The sequence below is a fragment of the Tympanuchus pallidicinctus genome, unplaced genomic scaffold (genome assembly GCF_026119805.1).
Source record: "Tympanuchus pallidicinctus isolate F22 unplaced genomic scaffold, pur_lepc_1.0 scaffold11, whole genome shotgun sequence".
NCBI lineage: Eukaryota > Metazoa > Chordata > Aves > Galliformes > Phasianidae > Tympanuchus > Tympanuchus pallidicinctus.
The window spans coordinates 6458572-6480015 of record NW_026294627.1 but is presented as its reverse complement, the minus strand read 5'-3'; the positions used below and the strand labels follow the sequence as shown (position 1 = coordinate 6480015).

General features: G+C 40.5%; 1 protein-coding gene across 3 annotated transcripts in view; it reads left to right on the top strand.

The window, feature by feature from the left end:
• NOX4 (NADPH oxidase 4) overlaps nt 1-21444 on the top strand; it is a 114918-nt gene that overhangs the window by 29949 nt on the left and 63525 nt on the right. For all 3 annotated transcript variants that reach the window (XR_008203062.1, XR_008203066.1, XM_052669876.1), the window contains exons 10-12: nt 88-252; nt 399-461; nt 17011-17071. Coding sequence is in view for 1 of the 3 variants with exons in the window: in XM_052669876.1 (XP_052525836.1) it covers nt 88-252; nt 399-461; nt 17011-17071 (289 nt within the window). In the remaining 2 variants the exon portion in view is untranslated. The remainder of the gene's footprint in view (nt 1-87; nt 253-398; nt 462-17010; nt 17072-21444) is intronic.

Below are 21444 nucleotides of genomic sequence, written 5' to 3'. Positions count from 1 at the left end.
AGGTGCTTATGTAATTCTAAAATTAGAAAATGTAAAATGAAATTGCTTAGAATGAAACAAAATTAAATGTCCACTGTTCTCCCATAGACTTGGTTTTGGATTTCTGGACCTCTGTGCTTGTACTGTGTAGAAAGACTGTACCGCTACATCCGCAGCAACAAGCCAGTCACAATAACATCAGTGATAAGCCATCCCTCCAATGTCCTCGAAGTAAGGATGATCAAAAATGACTTCCGAGCAAGGCCTGGTCAGGTCAGTTAACGTGCCCCTAAAACAAGTCACTGTTGTTCATGTAGCATCTTCTGTAGGGATGACTTTCCCTTTCTGTGTACTAATCCATCACTGAATGTTTTGGACATATATTTTCTTTCTTTTATTTTTTTCTTTTTGATTTTCAGTATGTTATTCTACACTGTCCGAGAGTGTCTGGACTGGAAAGCCATCCATTCACCCTTACAATGGTAAGAAATAAGAGCTTTTTTCTGTACATTCCCATCTATTTGTATTTAGTAAACAAATGGTCTTTATTGCCTTCAAAGTGGAAAGTCCTTCAGGAGAGCTTATTTTTGATTAATGAGGATACCAATGAATATGAAATGGCATGATTATTATGTATGATAGTACTCAATATATATTCAATTTTCCCCACTGTTGAGAAAATAATAACGGGAACTTTTTTCAAATTCTTCCGTAAGTGAAAAACATAATAAATAAATAGAATCCATGTGGTATTTAGTCATTCTGTTTCATAAATGAAGTTTTACCATCTGTTTGTAGACATTAATACACAATGAACATGAACTCAGATGAATTTTTGGTGGATTTTTTGCTGTTAATCAAAATGAACAGAGATTCTTCAACAGCCTTCTCCAAACAGAGTTAGAAAAGCATCAAGGTTTGGTTTATTGTTTTTTTTTTTAAATAGTTTCCCTCAATAGTTTTTTCTAAAATGTTTCTAAAGTAGTCTTCTGCTTTATTATTGTAAGAGATACATCAGTGACTTAGTTATATATGAGTAAGGGTGTGGGTCTACAGGGGTGACATCTTGGTGGGGTCTGTTACAGACTGCCTAAGCAGGATGAAGAGAAGGACCAGAATTCTGTGAGCAGCTTGCAGAATTTGTGCAATCGCCAGCACTTGTTCTCATGGGAGACTTCAACTTCCCTACTATGTGTTGGAAATATAATACAGTGCAAGGGAAGAAGTCCAAGGGTTTTCTAGAGTGTATGAAAGGTATGCAGACAGTACGAGAGCCTACCAGGGTGGTGCCATGCTAGACCTGCTCTTTGCTAACAGAAAGGACTGGTGGGAGATGTGAAGGCTGTGGACTGTCTTGGGCAGAGCGACCATGAAACTGTAGAATTCTCTATTCTTGGAGATGTCAGAAGCAAATCTGCTATCTTGAACTTCCTGAGGGTGGAATCTGACCTGTTCAGGATGCTTGTTGCAGGGGTCCCTTGGGAGTTGCTCCTTAAGGGTAAAGGTGTCTAGAAGGACTGGACGCTCCTTAAAGGCACAAGAACAGGCTGTTCCTGAATGCCATAAGGTGAGCCATAGGGGAAGAAGACTGGTGTGGATGTGCTGAGAACTGTTGTTGAGACTCCAGAAGAAAAAGAGGTGAATGGGATGAGGTTCAACAAGGCCAAGTACTGGGTCCTGCACTTTGGCCACAACAACCCTAGCAGTGCTACAGGCTTGGGGATGAGTGGCTGGATGAGTGTGAAGAGGAAAGGGACCTGCGGGTGTTGGTTGATGCTCGGCTGAACATGAGCTGACAGTGTGCCCAGGTGGCCAAGAGGGCCAATGGCATCCTGGCCTGTGTTAGAAATGGTGTGGCCAGCAGGAGCAGGGAGGTGATCATCCTCCTCTACTTAGCATTGGTGAGGCCGCACCTCGAGTATTGTGTTCAGTTTTGGGTCCCTCACTACAAGAAAGACATTGAGGCCCTGGAGCATGTTCAAAGAAGGGCAACGAAACTGGTGAGGAGTCTGGAGCTCAAATCTTATGAGGAGCAGCTGAGGGAATTGTGATTGTTTAGTCTGGACAGGAGGAGGCTCAGGGGAGACCTCATTGCATGCTATAACTTCCTGAAGGGGGAATGATGAGGTTGTGATGAGGAGGGGTTTGGCCTCTAATCCCAGGCAACAAACAGGACCCAAGGAAACGGCCACAAGTTGTACCAGAGGAGGTTTAGATCAGATATAAGGAAAAACTTTTTCTCTCAGAGGGTGGTCAGGCACTGGAATGGCTGCCCAGGGAGGTGGTGCAGTCGCCGTCCCTGGCAGTGTTCAGGAGGCGTCTGGATGAGGAGCTACGAGATATGGTTTAGTGCTTGTGGTACTAATAGGAATGGGAGAGTGGTTGGACTAGATGATCCTGCAGGTCGTTTCCAACCTTGTGATTCTATGATTCTATGATTCTATGAATGAAGTTGTAGAACACTGGGATTATTACTTCCTCAGCTCAATTTATCTAGAATGCGGTTTGGGTCCGAAGGAGATGGATTGGAATAAGATGAAATGGTACATTAATATACCCAAAGTTCTTGAGGAGTGAGCAATACAGAGTCCTTAGAGATGCAGTGTCTAGGTTAGAATATTAGTGGCAGAGTTTTACTTTCAGTGGCAATATACACTGAAATAGGTCCTGTCCACTTCCAGTTCTTTGTTTTTTTGTGGTTTTGTTTTGATGTATCTGAGTGCCAGGCAGGCAAGCTAATACTGTCACAGTTCAATCCACAGTGCTTTCACTAAAATAAACTTCTTGTTGTACACCTTGTACAGCAAAATCTCCTAGAGAAAGCTGCCTCTGTGTAGCTTGATGAAGCAGTATTGGCATTTGCAAAGCCTAACATTTGCAAAGTGCTTTTGGCTAGCTGCATTAACAGTAGAAAGCGAAGCCGTGTGTTATTTATCTGTTACTAGCTCCAGTAAGCCATTTTAAGGCACTCTCTAGAGCACCTAAACATAACAAGATATGTAGTGCTAAAAATGATATACACTGCAGTACTGATGGAATGGTAGCTAGATTTTTGTGCAGGATTACTTAGTTCATATTTATTTATATTTATGATTGATTCAGCAATCAGAAGATGAATTTGAAACACTCAGCATAATCCACAGATTGCTCTTCATGTTCATTTGACAGTAGCATAGATATATTTATTAAATAACCTTAAATAAGTTACACCTGTTGTGTATTAGCAGATGTCCCTTGTATAAATGTTAATCTCAGAATATCTTGTTCTTATTTTCAGTCTGTCCAACTCAATGGAATTTAAAATAATAGTAATATTTTCATCATTAATAATAGTTACACAGTTTGGAAAATACAAAGCTCTCAAAGGTATACTCTCCTTGTATTAGGACACTGGTTTGCGTGGTACTGATAGAACTAATGTCATCAAAAAATGTTTGACCTTGTTCAGCAGTCTTTCTCTGGCAAAACTTCTTATTTGTTTTTCAGAGTTATTTTTCAGAAAAAAAAAGACTGCTGACATGGAACAATGTGGTTAGATCATGGGTTAAACAGGGTGTTTTATTAAAGTTGGATTCTTTGCATGAGTTGAGGATTTCATCTGTAGTTTAAAATGGCATACTGTAATATTGCTTGTTATTAAAAAAAATGATTTTTGAATGAAAGCTTCTAAATTTAGGAGCTACGAAAAGCATCTCGTTCTGAGTGTCTTATTGAATATAAATAAGTAATTTTTATTCAGTTTTTGTACCTTTTATTTCAGTTAAATACACAATTCTACTTGATAAATTGCAGGTGGTGTAATTTTTACACGTACATTAGATGTGTAACGTTAGAACTGGCCAGTTCCACTCCATTTCCACAATGTATCACACACATGCACATATATATAATGCATATATATAATACCAGACCTGGCAGTTTTTATTCATGCTGAATGCTTTATACTTTAAAGTACAGTGATGTCCTTCAGCATAACTGTTGGAAGATTGTATGTGTATTTTAATTATTTTAAGATAAGAATTTTTGAGATAGGAATTTACTACTAGGTTTCTAACTTTCTTTTTTTTTTACTGCTACAGATGTACAGATCCTCAGCTATGCTAGAGAAAAAATGTGTTTTACAGCATCATGAGGATTTTAAATGTCTGGGTTTGCAAGTGCGAGTCTTCTTGCCCAGTGTAAGCAGGGGACAGTCATTTCCATGTCTTTTTAGGTCATAGAACGTCTTGGGCTGCAGTACTGCACAGAAAGCATTTTCTGATCTAATACGATTCCAGACATGGGATTGTGCTTATAGAGTGTGTATGCAATGTCTTCGCTGGGTGTTTTTTTGTCTGCTTTCATCTGACCTACTTGTTTTTACCTAGCAAGCTGGAAAACTACTACTGCTCCTTTTTTTCAGTGATGGTAGTCCCAGGATTACTCTTCTTGGCTAGTACAGGAACATGGGGCTAAAAGCCCTAATGAAAGCTTTTGGGTGCTGAATTGCAATGCAGCTTTGCCTGCAGCAGGTGTGGAGGAAGGTTGCAACTTTCTCCCTAGCACTGTTGTGCTGTTTGGTGCTCAAAAGAGAAATAAGTAGTTCAGGCTTAGCACTTCACTCAGCCAACGCTAAGTAGAAACAGAAAGGAAGGGGTGATTTGGCCTGAAGGAGTCATGCTGATGTTTTACTAGTCCCTTCCCTTTTAGAGGTTATGTAATATTTACAGTTTAGCTCACTCTCTTACATAATGCCAGGGTGGAGGAAAACTCTGGGAGACTGCACAAAAGGGCCTGAGCCCACTCTTATTGTATTCTTGTAAAGCTCCCATGTATTTCAGTCGGAGCCAGAGGGAGCTATGAATTTTAACTGAGTGAACATAAAGATGTTGGCATTGTTCAGAAATGTGTGCAGTGGTGTTTGTTTTCTTTTTCCTTTTGTCAACTGAAAGCATTCCTCCCTGTAATGGTGGAAGGAATGAGCAGAAGTAATTGGTGCAGAATGCACACAGGAATTTGGAGGAGCAAAACTCATGTTACTCTGATCTCAGAGCTGCCAATCTGGCTTCCTTTCTACTGACTGACTTGGTTCTGCTGTCAAAACTTTATGTGACAGAATCATAGAGTGGTTGGAAGGGGCCTCTGGGTCCATCTGTTCCAACCCCCACTCCAGTAGGGACACCCAGAGCAGGGTGCCCAGGGCCATGTCCAGGTGGCTTTGGAAGATCTCCAAGGAGGAGACCCCACAGCCTTTGGGGGCAACCTGTGCCAGTGCTCCATCAGCCGCACAGCACAGAAGTGCTTCCTGGTGTTCAGAAGGAACCTCCAGTGTTCCAGCCTGTGACTGCTGCCTCTTGTCCTGGCACTGGGCACCACTGACAAGAGCCTGGCTCCATCCAGTTTGCACCCTGTCTGCAGATATTGATGGACATGGATGATACCCTCTGAGCCTCCTCTTCCCCAGGGCTGAGAAGTCCCAGCACTCTCATCCCCTCCTCACAGGAAAGGTGCAGTATTTTGGTGATCCTTTGTTGGACTAACCGTGATGACTACGTTGAGAAATAATGTTTTGTAGCTGAAAATTGGCTTTATGAAATAGTATTTTCGTGCTCTTGAAATCTGTTGTAGTTTGCATGGAAATAAATAGGAGGCATTACTTTTGGAGCATCCTTTGTAATATGAGTTTCAGGAAATTCTCTCTTTTCTTTTGAACATGTAGTGTTCAATTTCTCTAACTTCATTATGGTTTCTCTTAATTATACCCTGTATGAAGAAAACTAAGGCTTGCCTAAGTAGCATTACTTTTCTTTCCACTCCCATCTTGGACCTTCCACTTTGAATTGAGATCCCCGTCTTTCCAGAAACTTATTCACATTCCTGATTATTTGCAGTAGCAAAAAAAACGTGATATCAACCATTTATAACTGCATTCATCCTTTTTTTTTCTTTTCTAATAAGTAACTTAAGAAGTTGATTCTCATTTGGAATATATATTTGTGTCTCTCGAAAATAAGGTGATCGCACAGAATCACAGAATGGCCAGGGTTGGAAGGGATTTCAAGGATCACGAATCTCCAACCCCCCTGCCACATACAGGGCCACCAACCTCCACGTTTAATGCTAAACCAGGCTGCCCAGGGCCCCATCCAACCTGGCCTTGAACACCTCCAAGGACGGGGCATCCACAACCTCTCTGGGCAGCCTGTTCCAGTACTTCATCACTCTCTGGGTAAATTATGCACTTGTATGTTTTTTGGAATTGCTTCTTGCATTGGCATGGAAGTCTGACAGTACGTCCCGTTGAAATAGCTTTGTGTTTTGTAGATGTTGAGTCAAAAGACGTGCTGGATACTTTCATGTGGTCTCTGCTGCAAAGTCAGCACAAGCCACAAACTCTTACGAGCCTCCATTTTGACAGCTTAGCTATTGATTCTGGTGTCTACTCCCAGCATCTTATATAACAAGAATCTTGTTTTATCAGTGTTGATTTTTTGTGACAAAAGAAGGTAGAAAACAATTACACCAGTTCAGATAGAACTCAGATTGTGACAGACCATGAAGTAAGGACATGACCAGGAACTGAATTTTTCTAAACTTTGGTGTGACTGACATCTGAGATTCAGTGAAAGCTAAAGCTTCTGCTCTGCAGAAAGCCCTGGGCAGGCTGTTCCATGCCCACCGCCCTGTGGTGCAGCCCCTTTCCCTCACCCCCAGCCGCTGTCCCCTGTCACAGCTCCATGCCGTTCCCTGTCGCTGTCACACAGAGCAGAGCTCAGCGCTGCCCTCCGCTCCTTGCGAGGAGCTGCAGCCGCCATCAGGCCTCCCCTCAGTCTGCTCTGCTCAGGGCTGAGCACACCACGGACCTCAGCTGCTCTTCGTAGACTTTGCCCTCCAGATGCTTCACCATCTTTGCAGCTCTCCTTTGGACACTTACTTTGTGTCTTTATATTGTGGAGCCCAGACCAGCACCCAGTGCTGGAGGTGAGGCTGCACAGTGCAGAGCAGAGGGGACAATCTCTCCACTCTCCCAGTGGCAGTGCTAGCCCCAATGCACCCCAGGACATGGTGGCCCTTTTGGTTCCAGGGCACAGTGCTGTCAACTTGCTGTTGGCCAGAATGCCCAGATCCCTTTCCATGGGGCTTTTCAGCCTCTTGTCCCCAGTCTGCAGGTACATCCAGGGTTACCCCATTGCCAGGTGCAGATTCCAGCACAAAATCTAAATCTACTTTATTGAGGAAGAAAACCTAGTTTGATTTATATCCAAATTAAAATTGTAAAGTAATAAAATTAGTGAACCCTAGGCAGAGAAACTCCTAAATCCATTAATCATCTCAGAGTAAATAGGAGAATTAGCTGAAGGAGGTGTACTTGTTCAGGACGAATAATCTTACTCTACTTATGTATCTCCAACCTATTGCATGTTTTAAGGTTTTGGTTATTTTTTCCTCTTTAGACTGACTTTTCTTTTTTCCCTTACAGCCTGTTTTGATACAGGTACTAAGCGGATTTAGGCCTGATAGGATTGCAAAGTGATGGCTGTGATCTGCTTCTACAGTTTGGGGCCTGATGCCTTGTCAGGGAGGTCTCAGCCAATAATACACAAGTATAAACAACGATGTCATGATGAATAACATATTTGCTGTTATAACAGAAAACCAGGATTTTAGATAGAGACAAGTTTGTCTCTATCCATGGATAATCCAAAGTTCATCAGTGAGGGCACTGACAGTTTACGGAGCTGATGTAGAAATACGTACTCTGTAACAAAAACCCGAGAAATAAACAGCACTACAGGAAAGGCCCAGGGGCACAGATCTTAAATACTTCATAAAAAAAAATGGAGAACTTGCTGGAAGTTTGCCAGAGTGAAAAGGATGTAAGGACATGAAGAGCTAAGATAAATACAGTGAAAACATTCTAGCATGATGACATTCTAGTAAGCTTTGTTAAATACCTCATGCAAATGGTTATGAAATTTGGCTTTATAAGATGATTCACAGAGCATTTAGGGAAATGCAGATATTATGAAGTATCTTGCTGGCAAACTGTAGAAATCCCTGGAGCATGTCTGCTCTTCATAGAAGGAGAGTCTAGCAGCTGTTCAACAAAGAATTTAAGTAAAACAAAAATAGAATAGTTCAATCTTTCGGATGCCTTTGGAGTGCTTCTTCAGACGTGTTTATCTGGTTTGGTTTCGCACTGGGTTCGATAGTTCTGGGGTCTGCATAAAAACCATAAGTAAACGTCCGTTTTCATTTAAACTCACAGATCTTTTTCTTTTGGATAAAGGGATCAGAGAAGTTGTTACACTAAATCCTATGTTCTCCTTCTGTAGATACTTTGAACAGAAGGTGTCACACTCAGAATGTTTTTTTCTGATATTACAAATTTACAGTATATAATAAATCTTCACTGACTTGGGCAGAGAAGAGTTTTTTCTCCCATCAAAAGCAGTGTTTCTAGGTAAGGTTAGAGAAAAGCCTAGGAAGTGAAGGAGAAAATTTAAGATGGAAAAAAAGGTGTAACTTCTAAGCATTAATACAATTATTACATGAAGGAAGTATTAAAAAAACAGAACACTTTCTCCTGCTGTCTTAAAAATAAGTAAGTGCTTAGGGATGATGGAGATGGAACCTGATGTGCCATTCAGTTTCCTTGGCCATGCATCTGTCAACTCAAGGCAGGGCTGCTTGACCATAGGTTTATATTCCCACAGAGGACTCAAAGAACAATGCTGGACTGAAATGCAGTTCTGCTGCCTTTTGCTCTGTCAAGGACAAACGTTTTCAACCTGAGCATCCTGTAGTTGTGGTTTGTTTTTCCTATTAGATAGCAACTTGAAATGCATAATATGGGCTGAATGTTAAGAGTTTATGTTTTGAGAAATGTAATGTATCTGCTGGGAATGAAAGAGTAGCCTGCAGGTTTTCTGCATTGGTTAAGCTACAGAGACAAAAAAAAAACAACTCACTAGTCTGTGTAAGTGTGGAGTAGTAGTGCATCTATACTAGCAACGTTTTATGAGTGAGAGTACTATAGACTGACTAGAAAACAGTCTTTGAATATTAATTACTTAATATAAACAACATTTTCTGAAATGACTAATGAAAACTGCTAAGTATCTCAAGCCTCTGACAAATCTTCTCCAGTGTCTGTGTTTGAATCTCCACTGCCTCTTCTCACTTTCTGCAGCCACGAAGGCTGAGCACCTTTTCACCTATTCAAAAAAAGGGACATTTAAAATTAAGAAGTGTTTCACATTTTCAATTGCTGGTCTGTTTACAGTCTTAAGACACATATTATGCTAAAAATCTGTGGTTTTCCCTGGTGCAAGAGTGACATCAAGGAACAAATGCTCATAGGTTGAGTCTAGAAAAAAGAAAAAAAAAATGTTGTTTTGAATACTGAGAGTAGTTTCACAACTGAAAACTGCAGGGAATGAAGTAGCAAATACTCAGTTGTGGACCCACAGGATTTAGTGGGTGTGGATTTGTGGTTTGTTACAGACGTTAGACCTCAGATGACCAGAATGATCCCTCTTGCTGCTGCAGCTGGCCAGTGATGCATCCCAAGCATCCCACAATATTTTGGTGTGTTTTTTTCCCACTAGCTAGACTGCAGGTGTTTCGAGTTGGACAGCGGGTAGTGTAAAGGAATGGAAAGTGAAAGGGAAAAGTGCTTGGGATATGTTTCTGCAGCTGGGCTGCTTGCAAAGAGTCAGATGTGCAATGGGAGGACTCTGGCTGAAGTAGTATTGAAGACACGGTGGTCTTGCCTTGATCATCCAGACACTCCTTATACTTAAATTATGTTCCATGGTTAGAATTTTCCCACAGTCAGAGACATGCTGTTGTATGCCAGTAAAATTAGGATAGCTGTGTAGCTCTCCAACAGGGAAAGCTCTTAGACAAAATCTGATTTGTAAAGTAACTAAGCAGAAAAATAAACAGAGCCTTTTTTGAGCTTTTCCTTGCTTCTGAGGCAGAGGTGTGTTTAAAGGACAGACTCCACAGATAAACCTTTTTTCCTTTGAAATTTGCTTCATATGGGATTCATTTGTTGAAAGGGGGGTAGCCCAGTGTTACAGAGTTCACCTCCTGTGAGTCAGTCTGAAGTCTAGCTACTACTTCTTGGCTACCTTTATATAGCATGCCTGTGTTTGTCATCACTCCTCTTCATTTTGTAATGCCAGGATGAATCATTTTAGGAATGTTTATATCAGTTTTATATGAAACCAGACAAGCTACAGCTTTCGATTTTACTGAGATTATGAAGTTCACATGTTCTTGTCAGTTGACAGGGTTTAAAAACTTTTTTTTCCCCCCGGTGTGGGAGGGAAAATAGGTTGTTGTGTGTAGTTCTGTTTTTCTTCCAGTTCTGTTTCTTTTCCAAGTTTGCTGTCTTTTGTATGTTTCCCTTGATAGTGCAAGCATTTCTCTTGAGTCTGGAGCAAGGATAGGCTGACGGAGCAGGGGTTGGCAGCATAGCTGGTTCCCCCTGGCAGGCTGTCATAGACATGAAAGCAGATCAGGGACTTAGCAGTGTTTACAGTCCCTGTTAGATTATCTGCAAACTCCATGTTACAATCGTATAACGGCTATTTCAAAAAGTGTAAACCTCCTTTGAAGCAGTTTACCTTTATTTGAACAAATTCTGCAAACATCTTTATTGCTCTTGAAACTGGACAAGATGAGGTTTTTCTTTGCTTTTCCAGCTGTGGCATAGATCTTAGTAACTTTAGGAATAATGAAGGCCACCTGATACAGCAAACAGGCAGAAGTTGGTGTTTGCTGTGTTGCATCAGTTTGAGAGCAGTATCTCCTGCACTGCTCAGCCTGTAGGTGAGTGTGCAACTGTACAGGAGCTTCTCATGCGCTTTATGTGCACAGTCACGTGGGGATACAGAACTTGGACCTGCCTTTCCTTTTCCTTTTTTCTTTTAATGGATATTCTGCAGTGTAGTTCTTATGTATCCATCACACTTTCCACGACAGCACTGCTATTAAAAATAATTAACGTCTCTTCACATTTCTTATGGACAAAGGTAGAGATGTACAGAAGAACTAGAAACTTTCAGGAATTAAGTTTGTATTTTCTTGATAGTTTGCTCTTGACTTAACTTTTCTCCCAACACCTCAAGGTATAAAAGAATATTTTAAAATATTTCAGTAGTGTTTAGAATTACTGTTGTTTCAATAAGATGCGACCTCATTCTTGTTCTGGATAGGATTCTTGACTGGTAATAGGTACCAGCGATATCTGGGGACAGGAAGCTGGAAACACAGATGCTGACAAGATGGTTTTCACTTCCTATATGTTGTACTTTCATATGCTTAGATTTTCCATTGCTCATCAATGCCAGGAAATTTTTATATCAATAGAGAGCATTGTGTAAAGCCTTACCACTGTGAGCTCACAGTAATCAGTTCCCTCACTTCGTATTTGTATAAAAGCAAGGCATAGAGGAAAGTATAGAACTGCATTCATTCTATAAAACTTAAAAAATACATTTCAACTATATGTTAATCTAGTACTGAGTTCAACATTAATTACTTACATTATTAAGTTATTAATTAAAAATACATCTATATTTTATTTCAGCGTAGACATAAATACCAGAGCTATAACCAATGGTAAGGGTAATTCAGTTACTGCTCCAGGGAGTGTTCCTAATTCCCAACATGATAATTTGTGTTTCTACTATGATTAGCATTTTTAAAAAAAAGGAAGAAAAAATTTAAATCTGTTTTCTGTCAAGCTATAGAGAAATCTATATTCCAGAAGTTCTGTGCCCAAAATACCATTCTCATTGCTTAGAACGTGAAATGCATGCAAAAAATGGAGTGAAGATATATATTATAAACTTTCCCACTTGCAATTAGCAACTCTGTGAAAACCTACCAATTTTCCATGCTAAGAACATTGTTTTCTCCAGGGGTGTAACTATGCACAGCTCTATTAAATTTAGCAGAATTCCTTTGGTCTTCAGGTTTTTTGGAGGATGGCCAAATGCAAGCGAACAACCCGATTAGCAGACGTTCCTACCTGTGAGAGCTTTCACTTCTTGAAGATACAGATAGCTTGGGGTTAGAATAAGTTAACATAGCTTCACGTAATTACACCTATCTGCCACAGTTAATTTGTGTACTGTGGCATTTTAATCAAATGAGTGTATCAAATGAGGTTCATTACTGCTCTTCAAAGTGAAGAAAGAACGACTGAAAAATGTGTGACATTCTGTTTGATAATGTCCAGTGTCCTGTCTTATTACAAGTTATTGATTTTCCTGTTTGGAAAACATTATTTAAGGAAAATAAATGGTGAGAATTATGTATTTTAGTTTTTACTTATTATTATGTCAGGACTGTCTAATCTTAACAATTTCCTCTTTATCATTCTGTTGAAAAATAAGAGATAAACAAGGAACTGAATGCAGCTTTTGCTTCAGTACAGTTAATAGTCACTGGCTTCTGTCTTAGACTTTCCAGATTAGAAGGAGAAGGGAAAAGCCAAACATAAATTGCCAAAACATATTTTAAAAGCAGTTCTACTGATTTTTTTATGCACAACTGCAGAAAAGACATCATACATTGCTTAAGCATCTTGATATGCCCTTATTTGACCAACGCCCACATAAATTTTTCTTGATTTTCTTGATTTCCAATTCAAGAGGGCACTTCAGCTTGTGCTGGACTTTTACTGTACAGAACAAATAGATGTCAGTTTATGTGTGTGCATGAGCTGACTGTAATAAGAATCTTGAAGCAGTGTTAGCTGTGAGGTGTTTTAAAGATGAAATGTTACATATTACAAATGAAGCTGTGTCAGGGGGGGGATCAGGTTGGGTTCTTCAAAAAGCAATAGTTCATGACCAGAGGGGGGTGGGCAAGGAACAGGCTGCCCAGGGCAGTGTGCACAGCTCCAAGCTGCTGGAGCTCAAGGAGCATTTGGACAAGGTTTTCAGACACAGTGTTTGGGTTTTGGGTGATCCTGAATGGAGGGAAGAACTGCTCTTGATGATCTTTCTGAGTACTTTACATCTCAGGATATTCTATGATTCTATGAAATAAAAAGGAATAGGTGATCAGAGATTGAGGTATGTAAAATAGGCAGTAGTATATTTCACATGTCTTTTGATGCTGACCCAAGAGTTGGACAAGGACAAGAGTTCACACCAGCTTAAACATGAACCATTAATGTTTTCTTGCAGTTAAGAAGGTCAGCAGCCTCCTGAACTATTAGGCAGATAAGTGACATTATCCTTCCACTCTACTCAGCACTAGTGAGTACATCTTGAGCTTCATTTCAAGTTCTGAGCTCCCCCGTGTAAGAGAGACATAGACATGCTGGAGCACAAACACAAAAATGCCTAAGGGTCTGGAGCATCTCTTCTATAAGGAGAGGCTGAAAGAGTTGGGACTCTTCAGCCTGGAGGAGGCTTGGGAATCTTATCGATGGGCATAAATACCTGCTAGGGGGAAATTAAGATCAAAGCTGACTCTTCTCAGTTACATACAGTGACATGACAGTGGTCACAAACTGAAGTACTTCAGGTTCCATCTGAACAAAAGAAAAAAACACATCTACTGTGAGAGAGTATGAACACTGGCATGGGTTGCCTAGGGATACTGAGGAGTTTCCTCCTTGAAGATAAGCAAAACAAGACTGGGCATTGCTCTCACTGACTGCATGAGCAGAGGGAATGAGCTAAGCCAGATTTTGGAGATGCTTTCCAGTCTCAGCTATTCTTTGATTTCCTGATTCCATGAAGACAGTCAAATCTGTAAAGATACTTTTGTTGTACTTCATTACACTTGCACAGTTGTCTGTTGATAAGACATGAAAGTTAACCCACATTTATCATTGAACTTTTTAAAATTCTGTCTGAATATTTTCTTAAGCTTGTGCAGAATTTTCACAGTCTAGAAAAAGCCAGAGTTGGGAGACTTGCTGTCTTTATGGAGATGAGAGGCATAAAATAAGTGGTTTTTTACAATAAATGCAAAAATAAAGATTTTCAAGTTCAAGTTACAGTTTCAAAGCACTTAAGATGGAAGGATCCTCTGCAGATTATCGTCTGTATAACATACTGGTGCAAGGGCATTCCTCTGCAGTGGAAAAAGATAAATTCCTCCATTTCTGTGGGTTGCCTATTCCAATATTTAGCTGTTCTTCCAGTGAAGGATGTCTTTCTTACATCCAGAATGAATTTCTCCTGAAGCAGCTTTTCCCTTGTCCTGTAACCAGATGTAGTGGTAAAGTGAGCATCTCCATCATCTTTATAGCTTTTTTTTAGATATTGGCAGATAATTATTGTAAAATGACTTTAATTGGCCCTGCTGCCACCTCTTTTTTGATGCAGCCCAGCATACTGTCATCCTTTGGGGCTGCAGGCATGCACTGCTGGCTCATGTTTAACTTCTTACCCATGAAGACCTTCTAAAAGACCTTCTCAAGTCCTTCTCACCTGGGCTGCTTTTGAGGCTTTCTTCTTCCAGTCTGTACACACACCTGGAATCATCTCAACTGAAGTGTAGCACCTTACTCTTGGCCTTTGACCCTTGTGATTCCACTTTTCAAGCCTGTCGAGGTCCTTCTGGATTATACCCTTTCCTTCTGTTGTATCAACTGTACCACTCTGTCATCAGCAAACTTGCTGAGGGTGCATTCAATCTCACTGTCTGTGTCATTGATAAATATATTAAAGAGCACCTGTCCAAAGACTGGTGAGGGACATCACTCATCACTGGCCTTGGCTGGTCATGGAGCTGTTGACTGCAACCCTCCAACTCCAACCATCCACCCAATTTTTATCCTTTGAATAGTCCACCCTTCAGTTCCATATCTCTCCAATTTGGAGATAAGGATGTGGTGTGGGACCATGTCAGAGGCCACTCTGATCACTCAGAACCTTCTTTTCTTTGTGGACTAAACACATTTTCTTGGATCTCTCTTCATATGTCTGATTCTGTAACCAAATCATCTTGGTGGCTCTTTGCTGGACCATCTGCACTTTTTCTTCCTATTGAACGTGGGGAATTTAACACTGTATTGCCTGCATGATGGGTGTTTCTTCTGGTAAGGTTTAGTAGCATAATAAGATTTTTCTAGAACTCTCTGAGGAACCCTCATATCTAGTTATAGGAATCAAAATAGGCTTCCTAGAGGCTAAAGAGATGTAAATCTCTTTTTTATTATTTTTCAATGTAATCTAGAAGGGGATTTGTCCCAAGGTTAACATAAAGTATAATAGATTTGAACCTATTTCGGCTAGAGTCAAGGGTTGTTCAGCCACTAACTGTAATGGAATGAGGGAATAGCAGGCAGTTTTATGGAAGATGTCCTGAACTAGGATTTGTCATGGTTGTACTAAGAAAACCACTCAGTCTCCTGTGAAACACAGAGAACCGCAGGACAACCCAGAATGAAAAATCAACTCTGCCAAAGGCTTTTACAGAAGTCCCCAGGAAAACAAATATTTTTGTAGATAGAATGCTTCTTTCTAGCTGAGAGAAAACACATCTATTTTTATGCTGAGAATTGCTCTTATATTTTTCTTCTGGAGGATTGTGCAAATTGCCATAGCAAACACAGATCTTGTTATACATTTGTCCGTGACCTTAATACTGCATTTTTGAAGGCTAAGACTTGCCTAAGTAAGTATCTGTATTAAATTTTTGTAGGAAAACTTGAAAGATGACAGTTAAGAAATCTTAGTAGTGATCAGTGCTCTTAAAAAAGAATGGTCCTCTTCAGGAAGATTGAATGACTAGCAGGGACTTTTTAGTCCGTGTTCTAGGTTTTTGGCAAGATGCAGAGAATATTAAAATATTACCTACTTCTTTTCTTCTGTATAAGGAGGAATAGGAGTGGATCCTCAAGCCATGAGGCCAGTGGTTTCCCGCTCCAGCCTTGATTTCATTGATTTCATGCTGGAAATGGTTGAAAAAAGAGCCAAGAAGACTCCTCACAGGCTTGGTGGATGATTGAGGCTTCAGTGCTTGGACTATATCCTTGAGCCTCTTTTATTTATAATACAGATGCGTTCCATTGATTTCAACCTTTTCCTCAGTGTTTGTCTGTAGCACGAGAAAGTAGAGACAGAAGTGTCACTGATTGGGTGTTGAATTCATGATGGACCTTAGATCAGTTGTTCACAGGCTCTGATGGAAAGATGTCAAAAGTAGTAGTATCATCTGTCAAAGACAAACCAGTAGTGTTGATTTATAGAAGGAAAGTAAAGAATCTTTGAGGAATAATGCTTATCCTGTTCATGTGTGAAATCATTCGGTGTCTCAGCAGAAGTTGTCCAGCCACTGAGTTTGAGCTCTCCCTGTGGCTGACAAGGAGTGGAACTGAGAAGGCTCCTCAGTCCTTTGACATGGCTTGACTGGAGGTTTCTAGATATCATGGTGTAAATAAGACTGTAAATAACAATTCCTTTGTTGATAGTTACATTTAAGTAGCCCTGAAGTGAGGTTATAAGTGTAAAGTGAGAGTATAGAGGCTGCAAAGTGATTTTATTGTATGTCATGCACTCTGATGTTTTTCCTTTGCAGGCTCTAAGCTCTTCTGAAGGGCACCAAAATCTCAATTTTAATATAGAAGAAAGCAACAGTTGTATGAGAGTGATCAGCTTGAAATTATGAGCCCTAAAAAACCAGAAATCTCTAAATAGGAAGATGTTTCTTTAAATGCCTTGATTTTGGGATGACGGGACAGTTCCTGATGTGGAATGATAAGGGTTGGCAGTAGGAGAAGTACTTCTGTAGTGCTGTATTCTTGTTTGATGCCATTGCTGAGTAATGCTTAGTGAAGTGGTTGCTCCAAATGGCACATCCAGACAAAAGCGATCCCACACTCTTCTGTAAACAATTGAGTGGAGGAACCATACTGGTGCTAGACCTGCTTTATAAAGGGAGTAGCTGCTGATGTGTCTCCTGAGGAATGATTTACAACAAATTCTGTATTAACAACTGTATTTTGAATGCATTTGTTTTTTTACTTTCTCATTACATAGAATTGGTCCTTAATATATTTAATATTTTTAGTGCCCTACAGATACCAAAGCAACGTTTGGGGTCCACCTTAAAGTAGTAGGAGACTGGACAGGTACGTAGAAAAAAAATTCCTTTCAGAGACCAATATCTTTACTCAAACACTCTGGCTTCAGCACAGTTTTACCTTGATTGCAGCATACTCTTACCAGAGAACATTTGTGCTTGTTTTCTCAAAGATCTTCTTATTACATTCTTGATGGAACCTTTGCTTTATTGAGATGTGAATTTCTCCAGATAGCATGTTTCTCTAACTACTAACAGATGTTCTGATCACAATTTACTGATTTGCAGTCATCCTCGAGCTTCTGCCTCTTTTTCTTATTTTTTTGGTAGCCTGCTGCCCCTGTACAATGCCTCTGTACATAGTAGAGACTGCAGAAATGCTGAAATGTGCAGCTCTCAGATAAGAGGATTTTAATGTCACGATTTGAATGGCTGCCAGGTCAATTAACACCCATGGAACAGTGAGATTACAGGTTGCTTTCATGTTCTTCCATGCTCTTCCATTGCTCTCTGAATGTCCTCTAGACCAAAGGTGTAAACCAAGATTCCCTGCAGAGAAAAATGTTAATTTCCTGCTCCCTATACAGTTGTATACTCAAGTACTAGTTGTCATCATTGCTTGGCAGCTGACTTTCTTCTGCTTAGCATAGCATCTCCTTGTAAGGAAGATAAATAAACAACACCATCTTGTTCATTTCCTAAGAAGCAATGTTTTCTGTGTTAATTTGTTTTGGCTCATGTTGTTGTGGAATGGAGTCAAATAAACTAAACCCTAAAAACGGATTAGACCGGTTCAGGGAAAATAAGTGCATCAGTGTCTGTTCAAGTTACTGGTCCAAGTGCGTACTCAGCTGTGGAAGTGTCTGAAACTTTAATAGGAAAAGGTTAAGAGGATAATGCCAGTTGTACGTATAATGCATAATTACCCCAGTTTTCTGGCCTTTCTTAAAGCATAAGTTGTTGTCCAGACAGTGGCAGAGTATGGGCCTAACTGGTCTTCTTTCTGCCTCAGTATGCTGTTTTTGTGCACCCCTCCTACCTGGGCTGGGGCAGGACAGTAGATACCCCAAATGGAGCAGAGAAGTGCTAGCTAAATGAATTTTCCAAATGAAGTGGCATCTTTGAAGTCTCTCCCTCAGTGCTGTGAATTGCTCTTTAATAGTATTCAAATGTCTTTCTTCCAGCTCTGTATCTGTATTCTCCACTATGAAGCAGGTCTGCCTAAGTGGTACTGTGGACACTGTCCTAAGTAGAACTCATGACACTGTTACAATACAGTAGTATAGCTACACAGGGATATCTCCCCGTGGGTCAAATGTGCTGGCACGAAGCACGCTGTTTACCCTGCATCTCTACCAAGCAGCCCTCTTCCCACTCATTCCCTTAAGCCTTCTGACAGTTAATGGTCTCTAATCTTCTGACTGTTTGAGGAGAATACTGAAGAAGTACTGAGACATTTGACACATTCCTTATAATCTTTCTTAAGCATATTTTAATGGCTGCTCCCAGAAACGGGATATTGGGCTGGGAGAGTTTTTATGCAGCATTCTGTCATTTAAGCTCCTCTCACAACCTATTCCCTCAGCCTTTATCCTATTTATTCAGATTCTCTATGTATCACATTTTCACTTTCCTGACAGTTTATGCGTGATACCAAAGAGAGTTAGCAATTTATTTTAGAGATCTCAATTACAGGCTTAAATTAAAGGGATGCAAGAAGAGTTCAGATACAGTGTGAAATACAGAGAAGAACCAGTTCATTTGAGATGTTGCCTTCCTCACTGAGTTCAGTTTCTGCCACCTGCACCTGAAACACATACAGAAAGAACAATTGCCTGCCATTAGCTGTAAGAACATGAGCTGGGGATGGATGCACAATGCTGGCAAATCAATTCTGCAAGTTATGTTTCAGGTCAACTCTCTGACACTGAGTCTCGTGTTTTGAAAATTGAATAGAATACCTTGTGGCCTTAGTGATTGTATTTTGTCAGCTGGGAAAGCAACTGTGTGTAAAGAGAAAAGATAAGGGGTAATAGAATTATCAGCTACTGGTGAGATGTTGCTGTTAATGCCAATTATCGTCCATATCCCAATACATAAAACTGTAGATTACCAATAACTCGCAAGAAGTGGCTTCTGAAAAAAAGCAGTCCCTTTAGAATTATCTTTTCTTTCTGCGCAGAAACAAGTATATAGTGGATTTTAAGGCAGTATATGTAATCATTTTCTTTTTAGAGCTATGATTTGAATATCACAAATTGTTTTACAAAAGAAGCAGGGGAGAAAGAACAAATCTTCAGAAATTATATCTCTAAGACCTTTGCAAAGCTAAGAGTAATGCAGATCCCCTAAGCAATGTATTTTTTGCTTTATTGAAATCAAATGGAGGTGTCTGAACTTAGAACAGTCTAGAACCTGCACTTCTCAGAAGCACTGTGTATATTTCCAATATAAATCTGAGCTCTTTCATTTCTTGTCTGTGTTATGGTAGAGGTAGTAAATGTATTGTGTTTAGCATTCAAGTTTGTTACAGAAAATAGATATACACAGGCAGTAGAATTCCTGTAATGTGGTCTTAGATGCCTGTGTAGATTCTTTCAAGTGGACTGCTTCTTTTGGCTTCCTTTGTAGACTTCTGGCCTATTGCTGTGTCTGTTTCAGGAGACAAACCAGGCCCCAAGCATGCCTTTTTACTCTTCATTGATTTTAAAGGAAGTCAAGTTCTGCATCTCTACTTTAGAGGTAGCTTAGTTAATTGAAGGGATCTTTAAAGGTCATCTAATTCAACCGTCCTGCAATGAACAGGGACATCTGCAGCTTAACCAGGCTGCTCAGAGCCCCAGCCTGACCTTGAGTGTCTCCAGGGATGGGACATCCATCACCTCTCCCACCTCTCTGGGCAGCCCTGTATTTACTGTGGGTTTCCGCTGTTTGATGTCAGTAATAGCAAATGTGAAGCCATGCAGCTTGGACTAGCTCTCATTTGGAGCTACACCAGCACATCTTACAGTGCAGCTGCCCAGGAGGTAGTGCTGGTGGGTGATGGCTTTAAACCTTGCAGATCACTGGTGTCTCTGCAAGGGTTTCTGTATGAATCTGTAATGAGATCTGTAGATGAGCTGATGAGCAGGTTTTGCTATTAATGACCTTCTGAACGCCTGTTCTGTTCTGCTTCTCTCATATGTCTTTGGTCAGCTTTTTCTCAGTCAGCTTTGAGAAATTTGGTGTCTTAATATTTACAGAAGGATTTTAGGTTGTTTTTTCCTCACTTGACGCCTAGTTTGTCCTAGCATTGTCAGCTGTCAGGGTGTCCTTCCTCGCCGCTGCATCAAGTGCCACTTGTTTAGTCTGAAAGCTGACATTCCATCTGGCACCTCTGGAGGGAAAAGGAGAGAACCCACAGACCATGCTTGATGTGTCCAGCCTCTCAACGGCAGTGAAGAAAGCACAGCAATGCAAGACAATGTGTCTCATTTACTGGCCAGACTTCAGGGTGCTAGACAGAAAGTGGTACTGATGGTGTTGAAATGACAGACGTCTGAAGCCTCACAACGTGATTGTGTGGGAAACAAGCAGACAGCACTCAGAAGTGTTGAGGTGAACTGCATGTTTTAGGGCATCAGAACATTGCTGTTATGCTGCAGGCTGTTCTGGTACAAATTGGGCTGGGATTGTGTTTAAAACACTGCTGCTGTTCTGTGCTCTGCAGTAATTTTTATCTTGTAGTGAAATCCTTCTGCCTTTCAGGTGGTTATGATCTTGGAGAGTATTTGCAAAACCTATCCGCCATTCTGAGCAGCAAGATACCAATTATGAAAGCCCTGTAAAGCACTTTAATATGACCCATTAAATCAGAGACTGCTATCCACTCAACTTAGTACACATTGTGGCAACAGGAGGTGCTGAGCTAGAATCACAACAGATCTGCGGAGGATGCTCCAAAAGTAATGCCTCCTATGTTATTATGTTGGCCAACAATGTCAGAGGTGGATGCTGGTAGTACAGCAGTAGAGGTTGACCCTTCAATATTCCACTACATTTTTTTGCTGAGTTGCAGATGGCAGCAGAGAAGCAGTCTGACAAAATCGCATCTGACATGGAAGTGTGTATGAAGCAAAGGTGATTCACTGAGTCTCTCCATGTGGAAAGAATGGCACCTATTGACATTCGTGGATGCTTTCTCAGCATTTTTGGAAATCAAACAGGGAATGTGAGCACAGTGATGCTATGGATGGTGTGTTTCTGCAGTGCTGGTGGTGCTGTGAGAAATAAGTTACGCTCTGAATAGCCATGCACAGCTGTACTTCTGAACCTGTGTTTATAGTTTGTCATTCCATAAATGACAGTGACTATATTGAGAAATAGCGTTTCATAGCTGAGAATTTGCTCTGGGAAATAGTGCTGTTGTGCTCTTTGTATTTA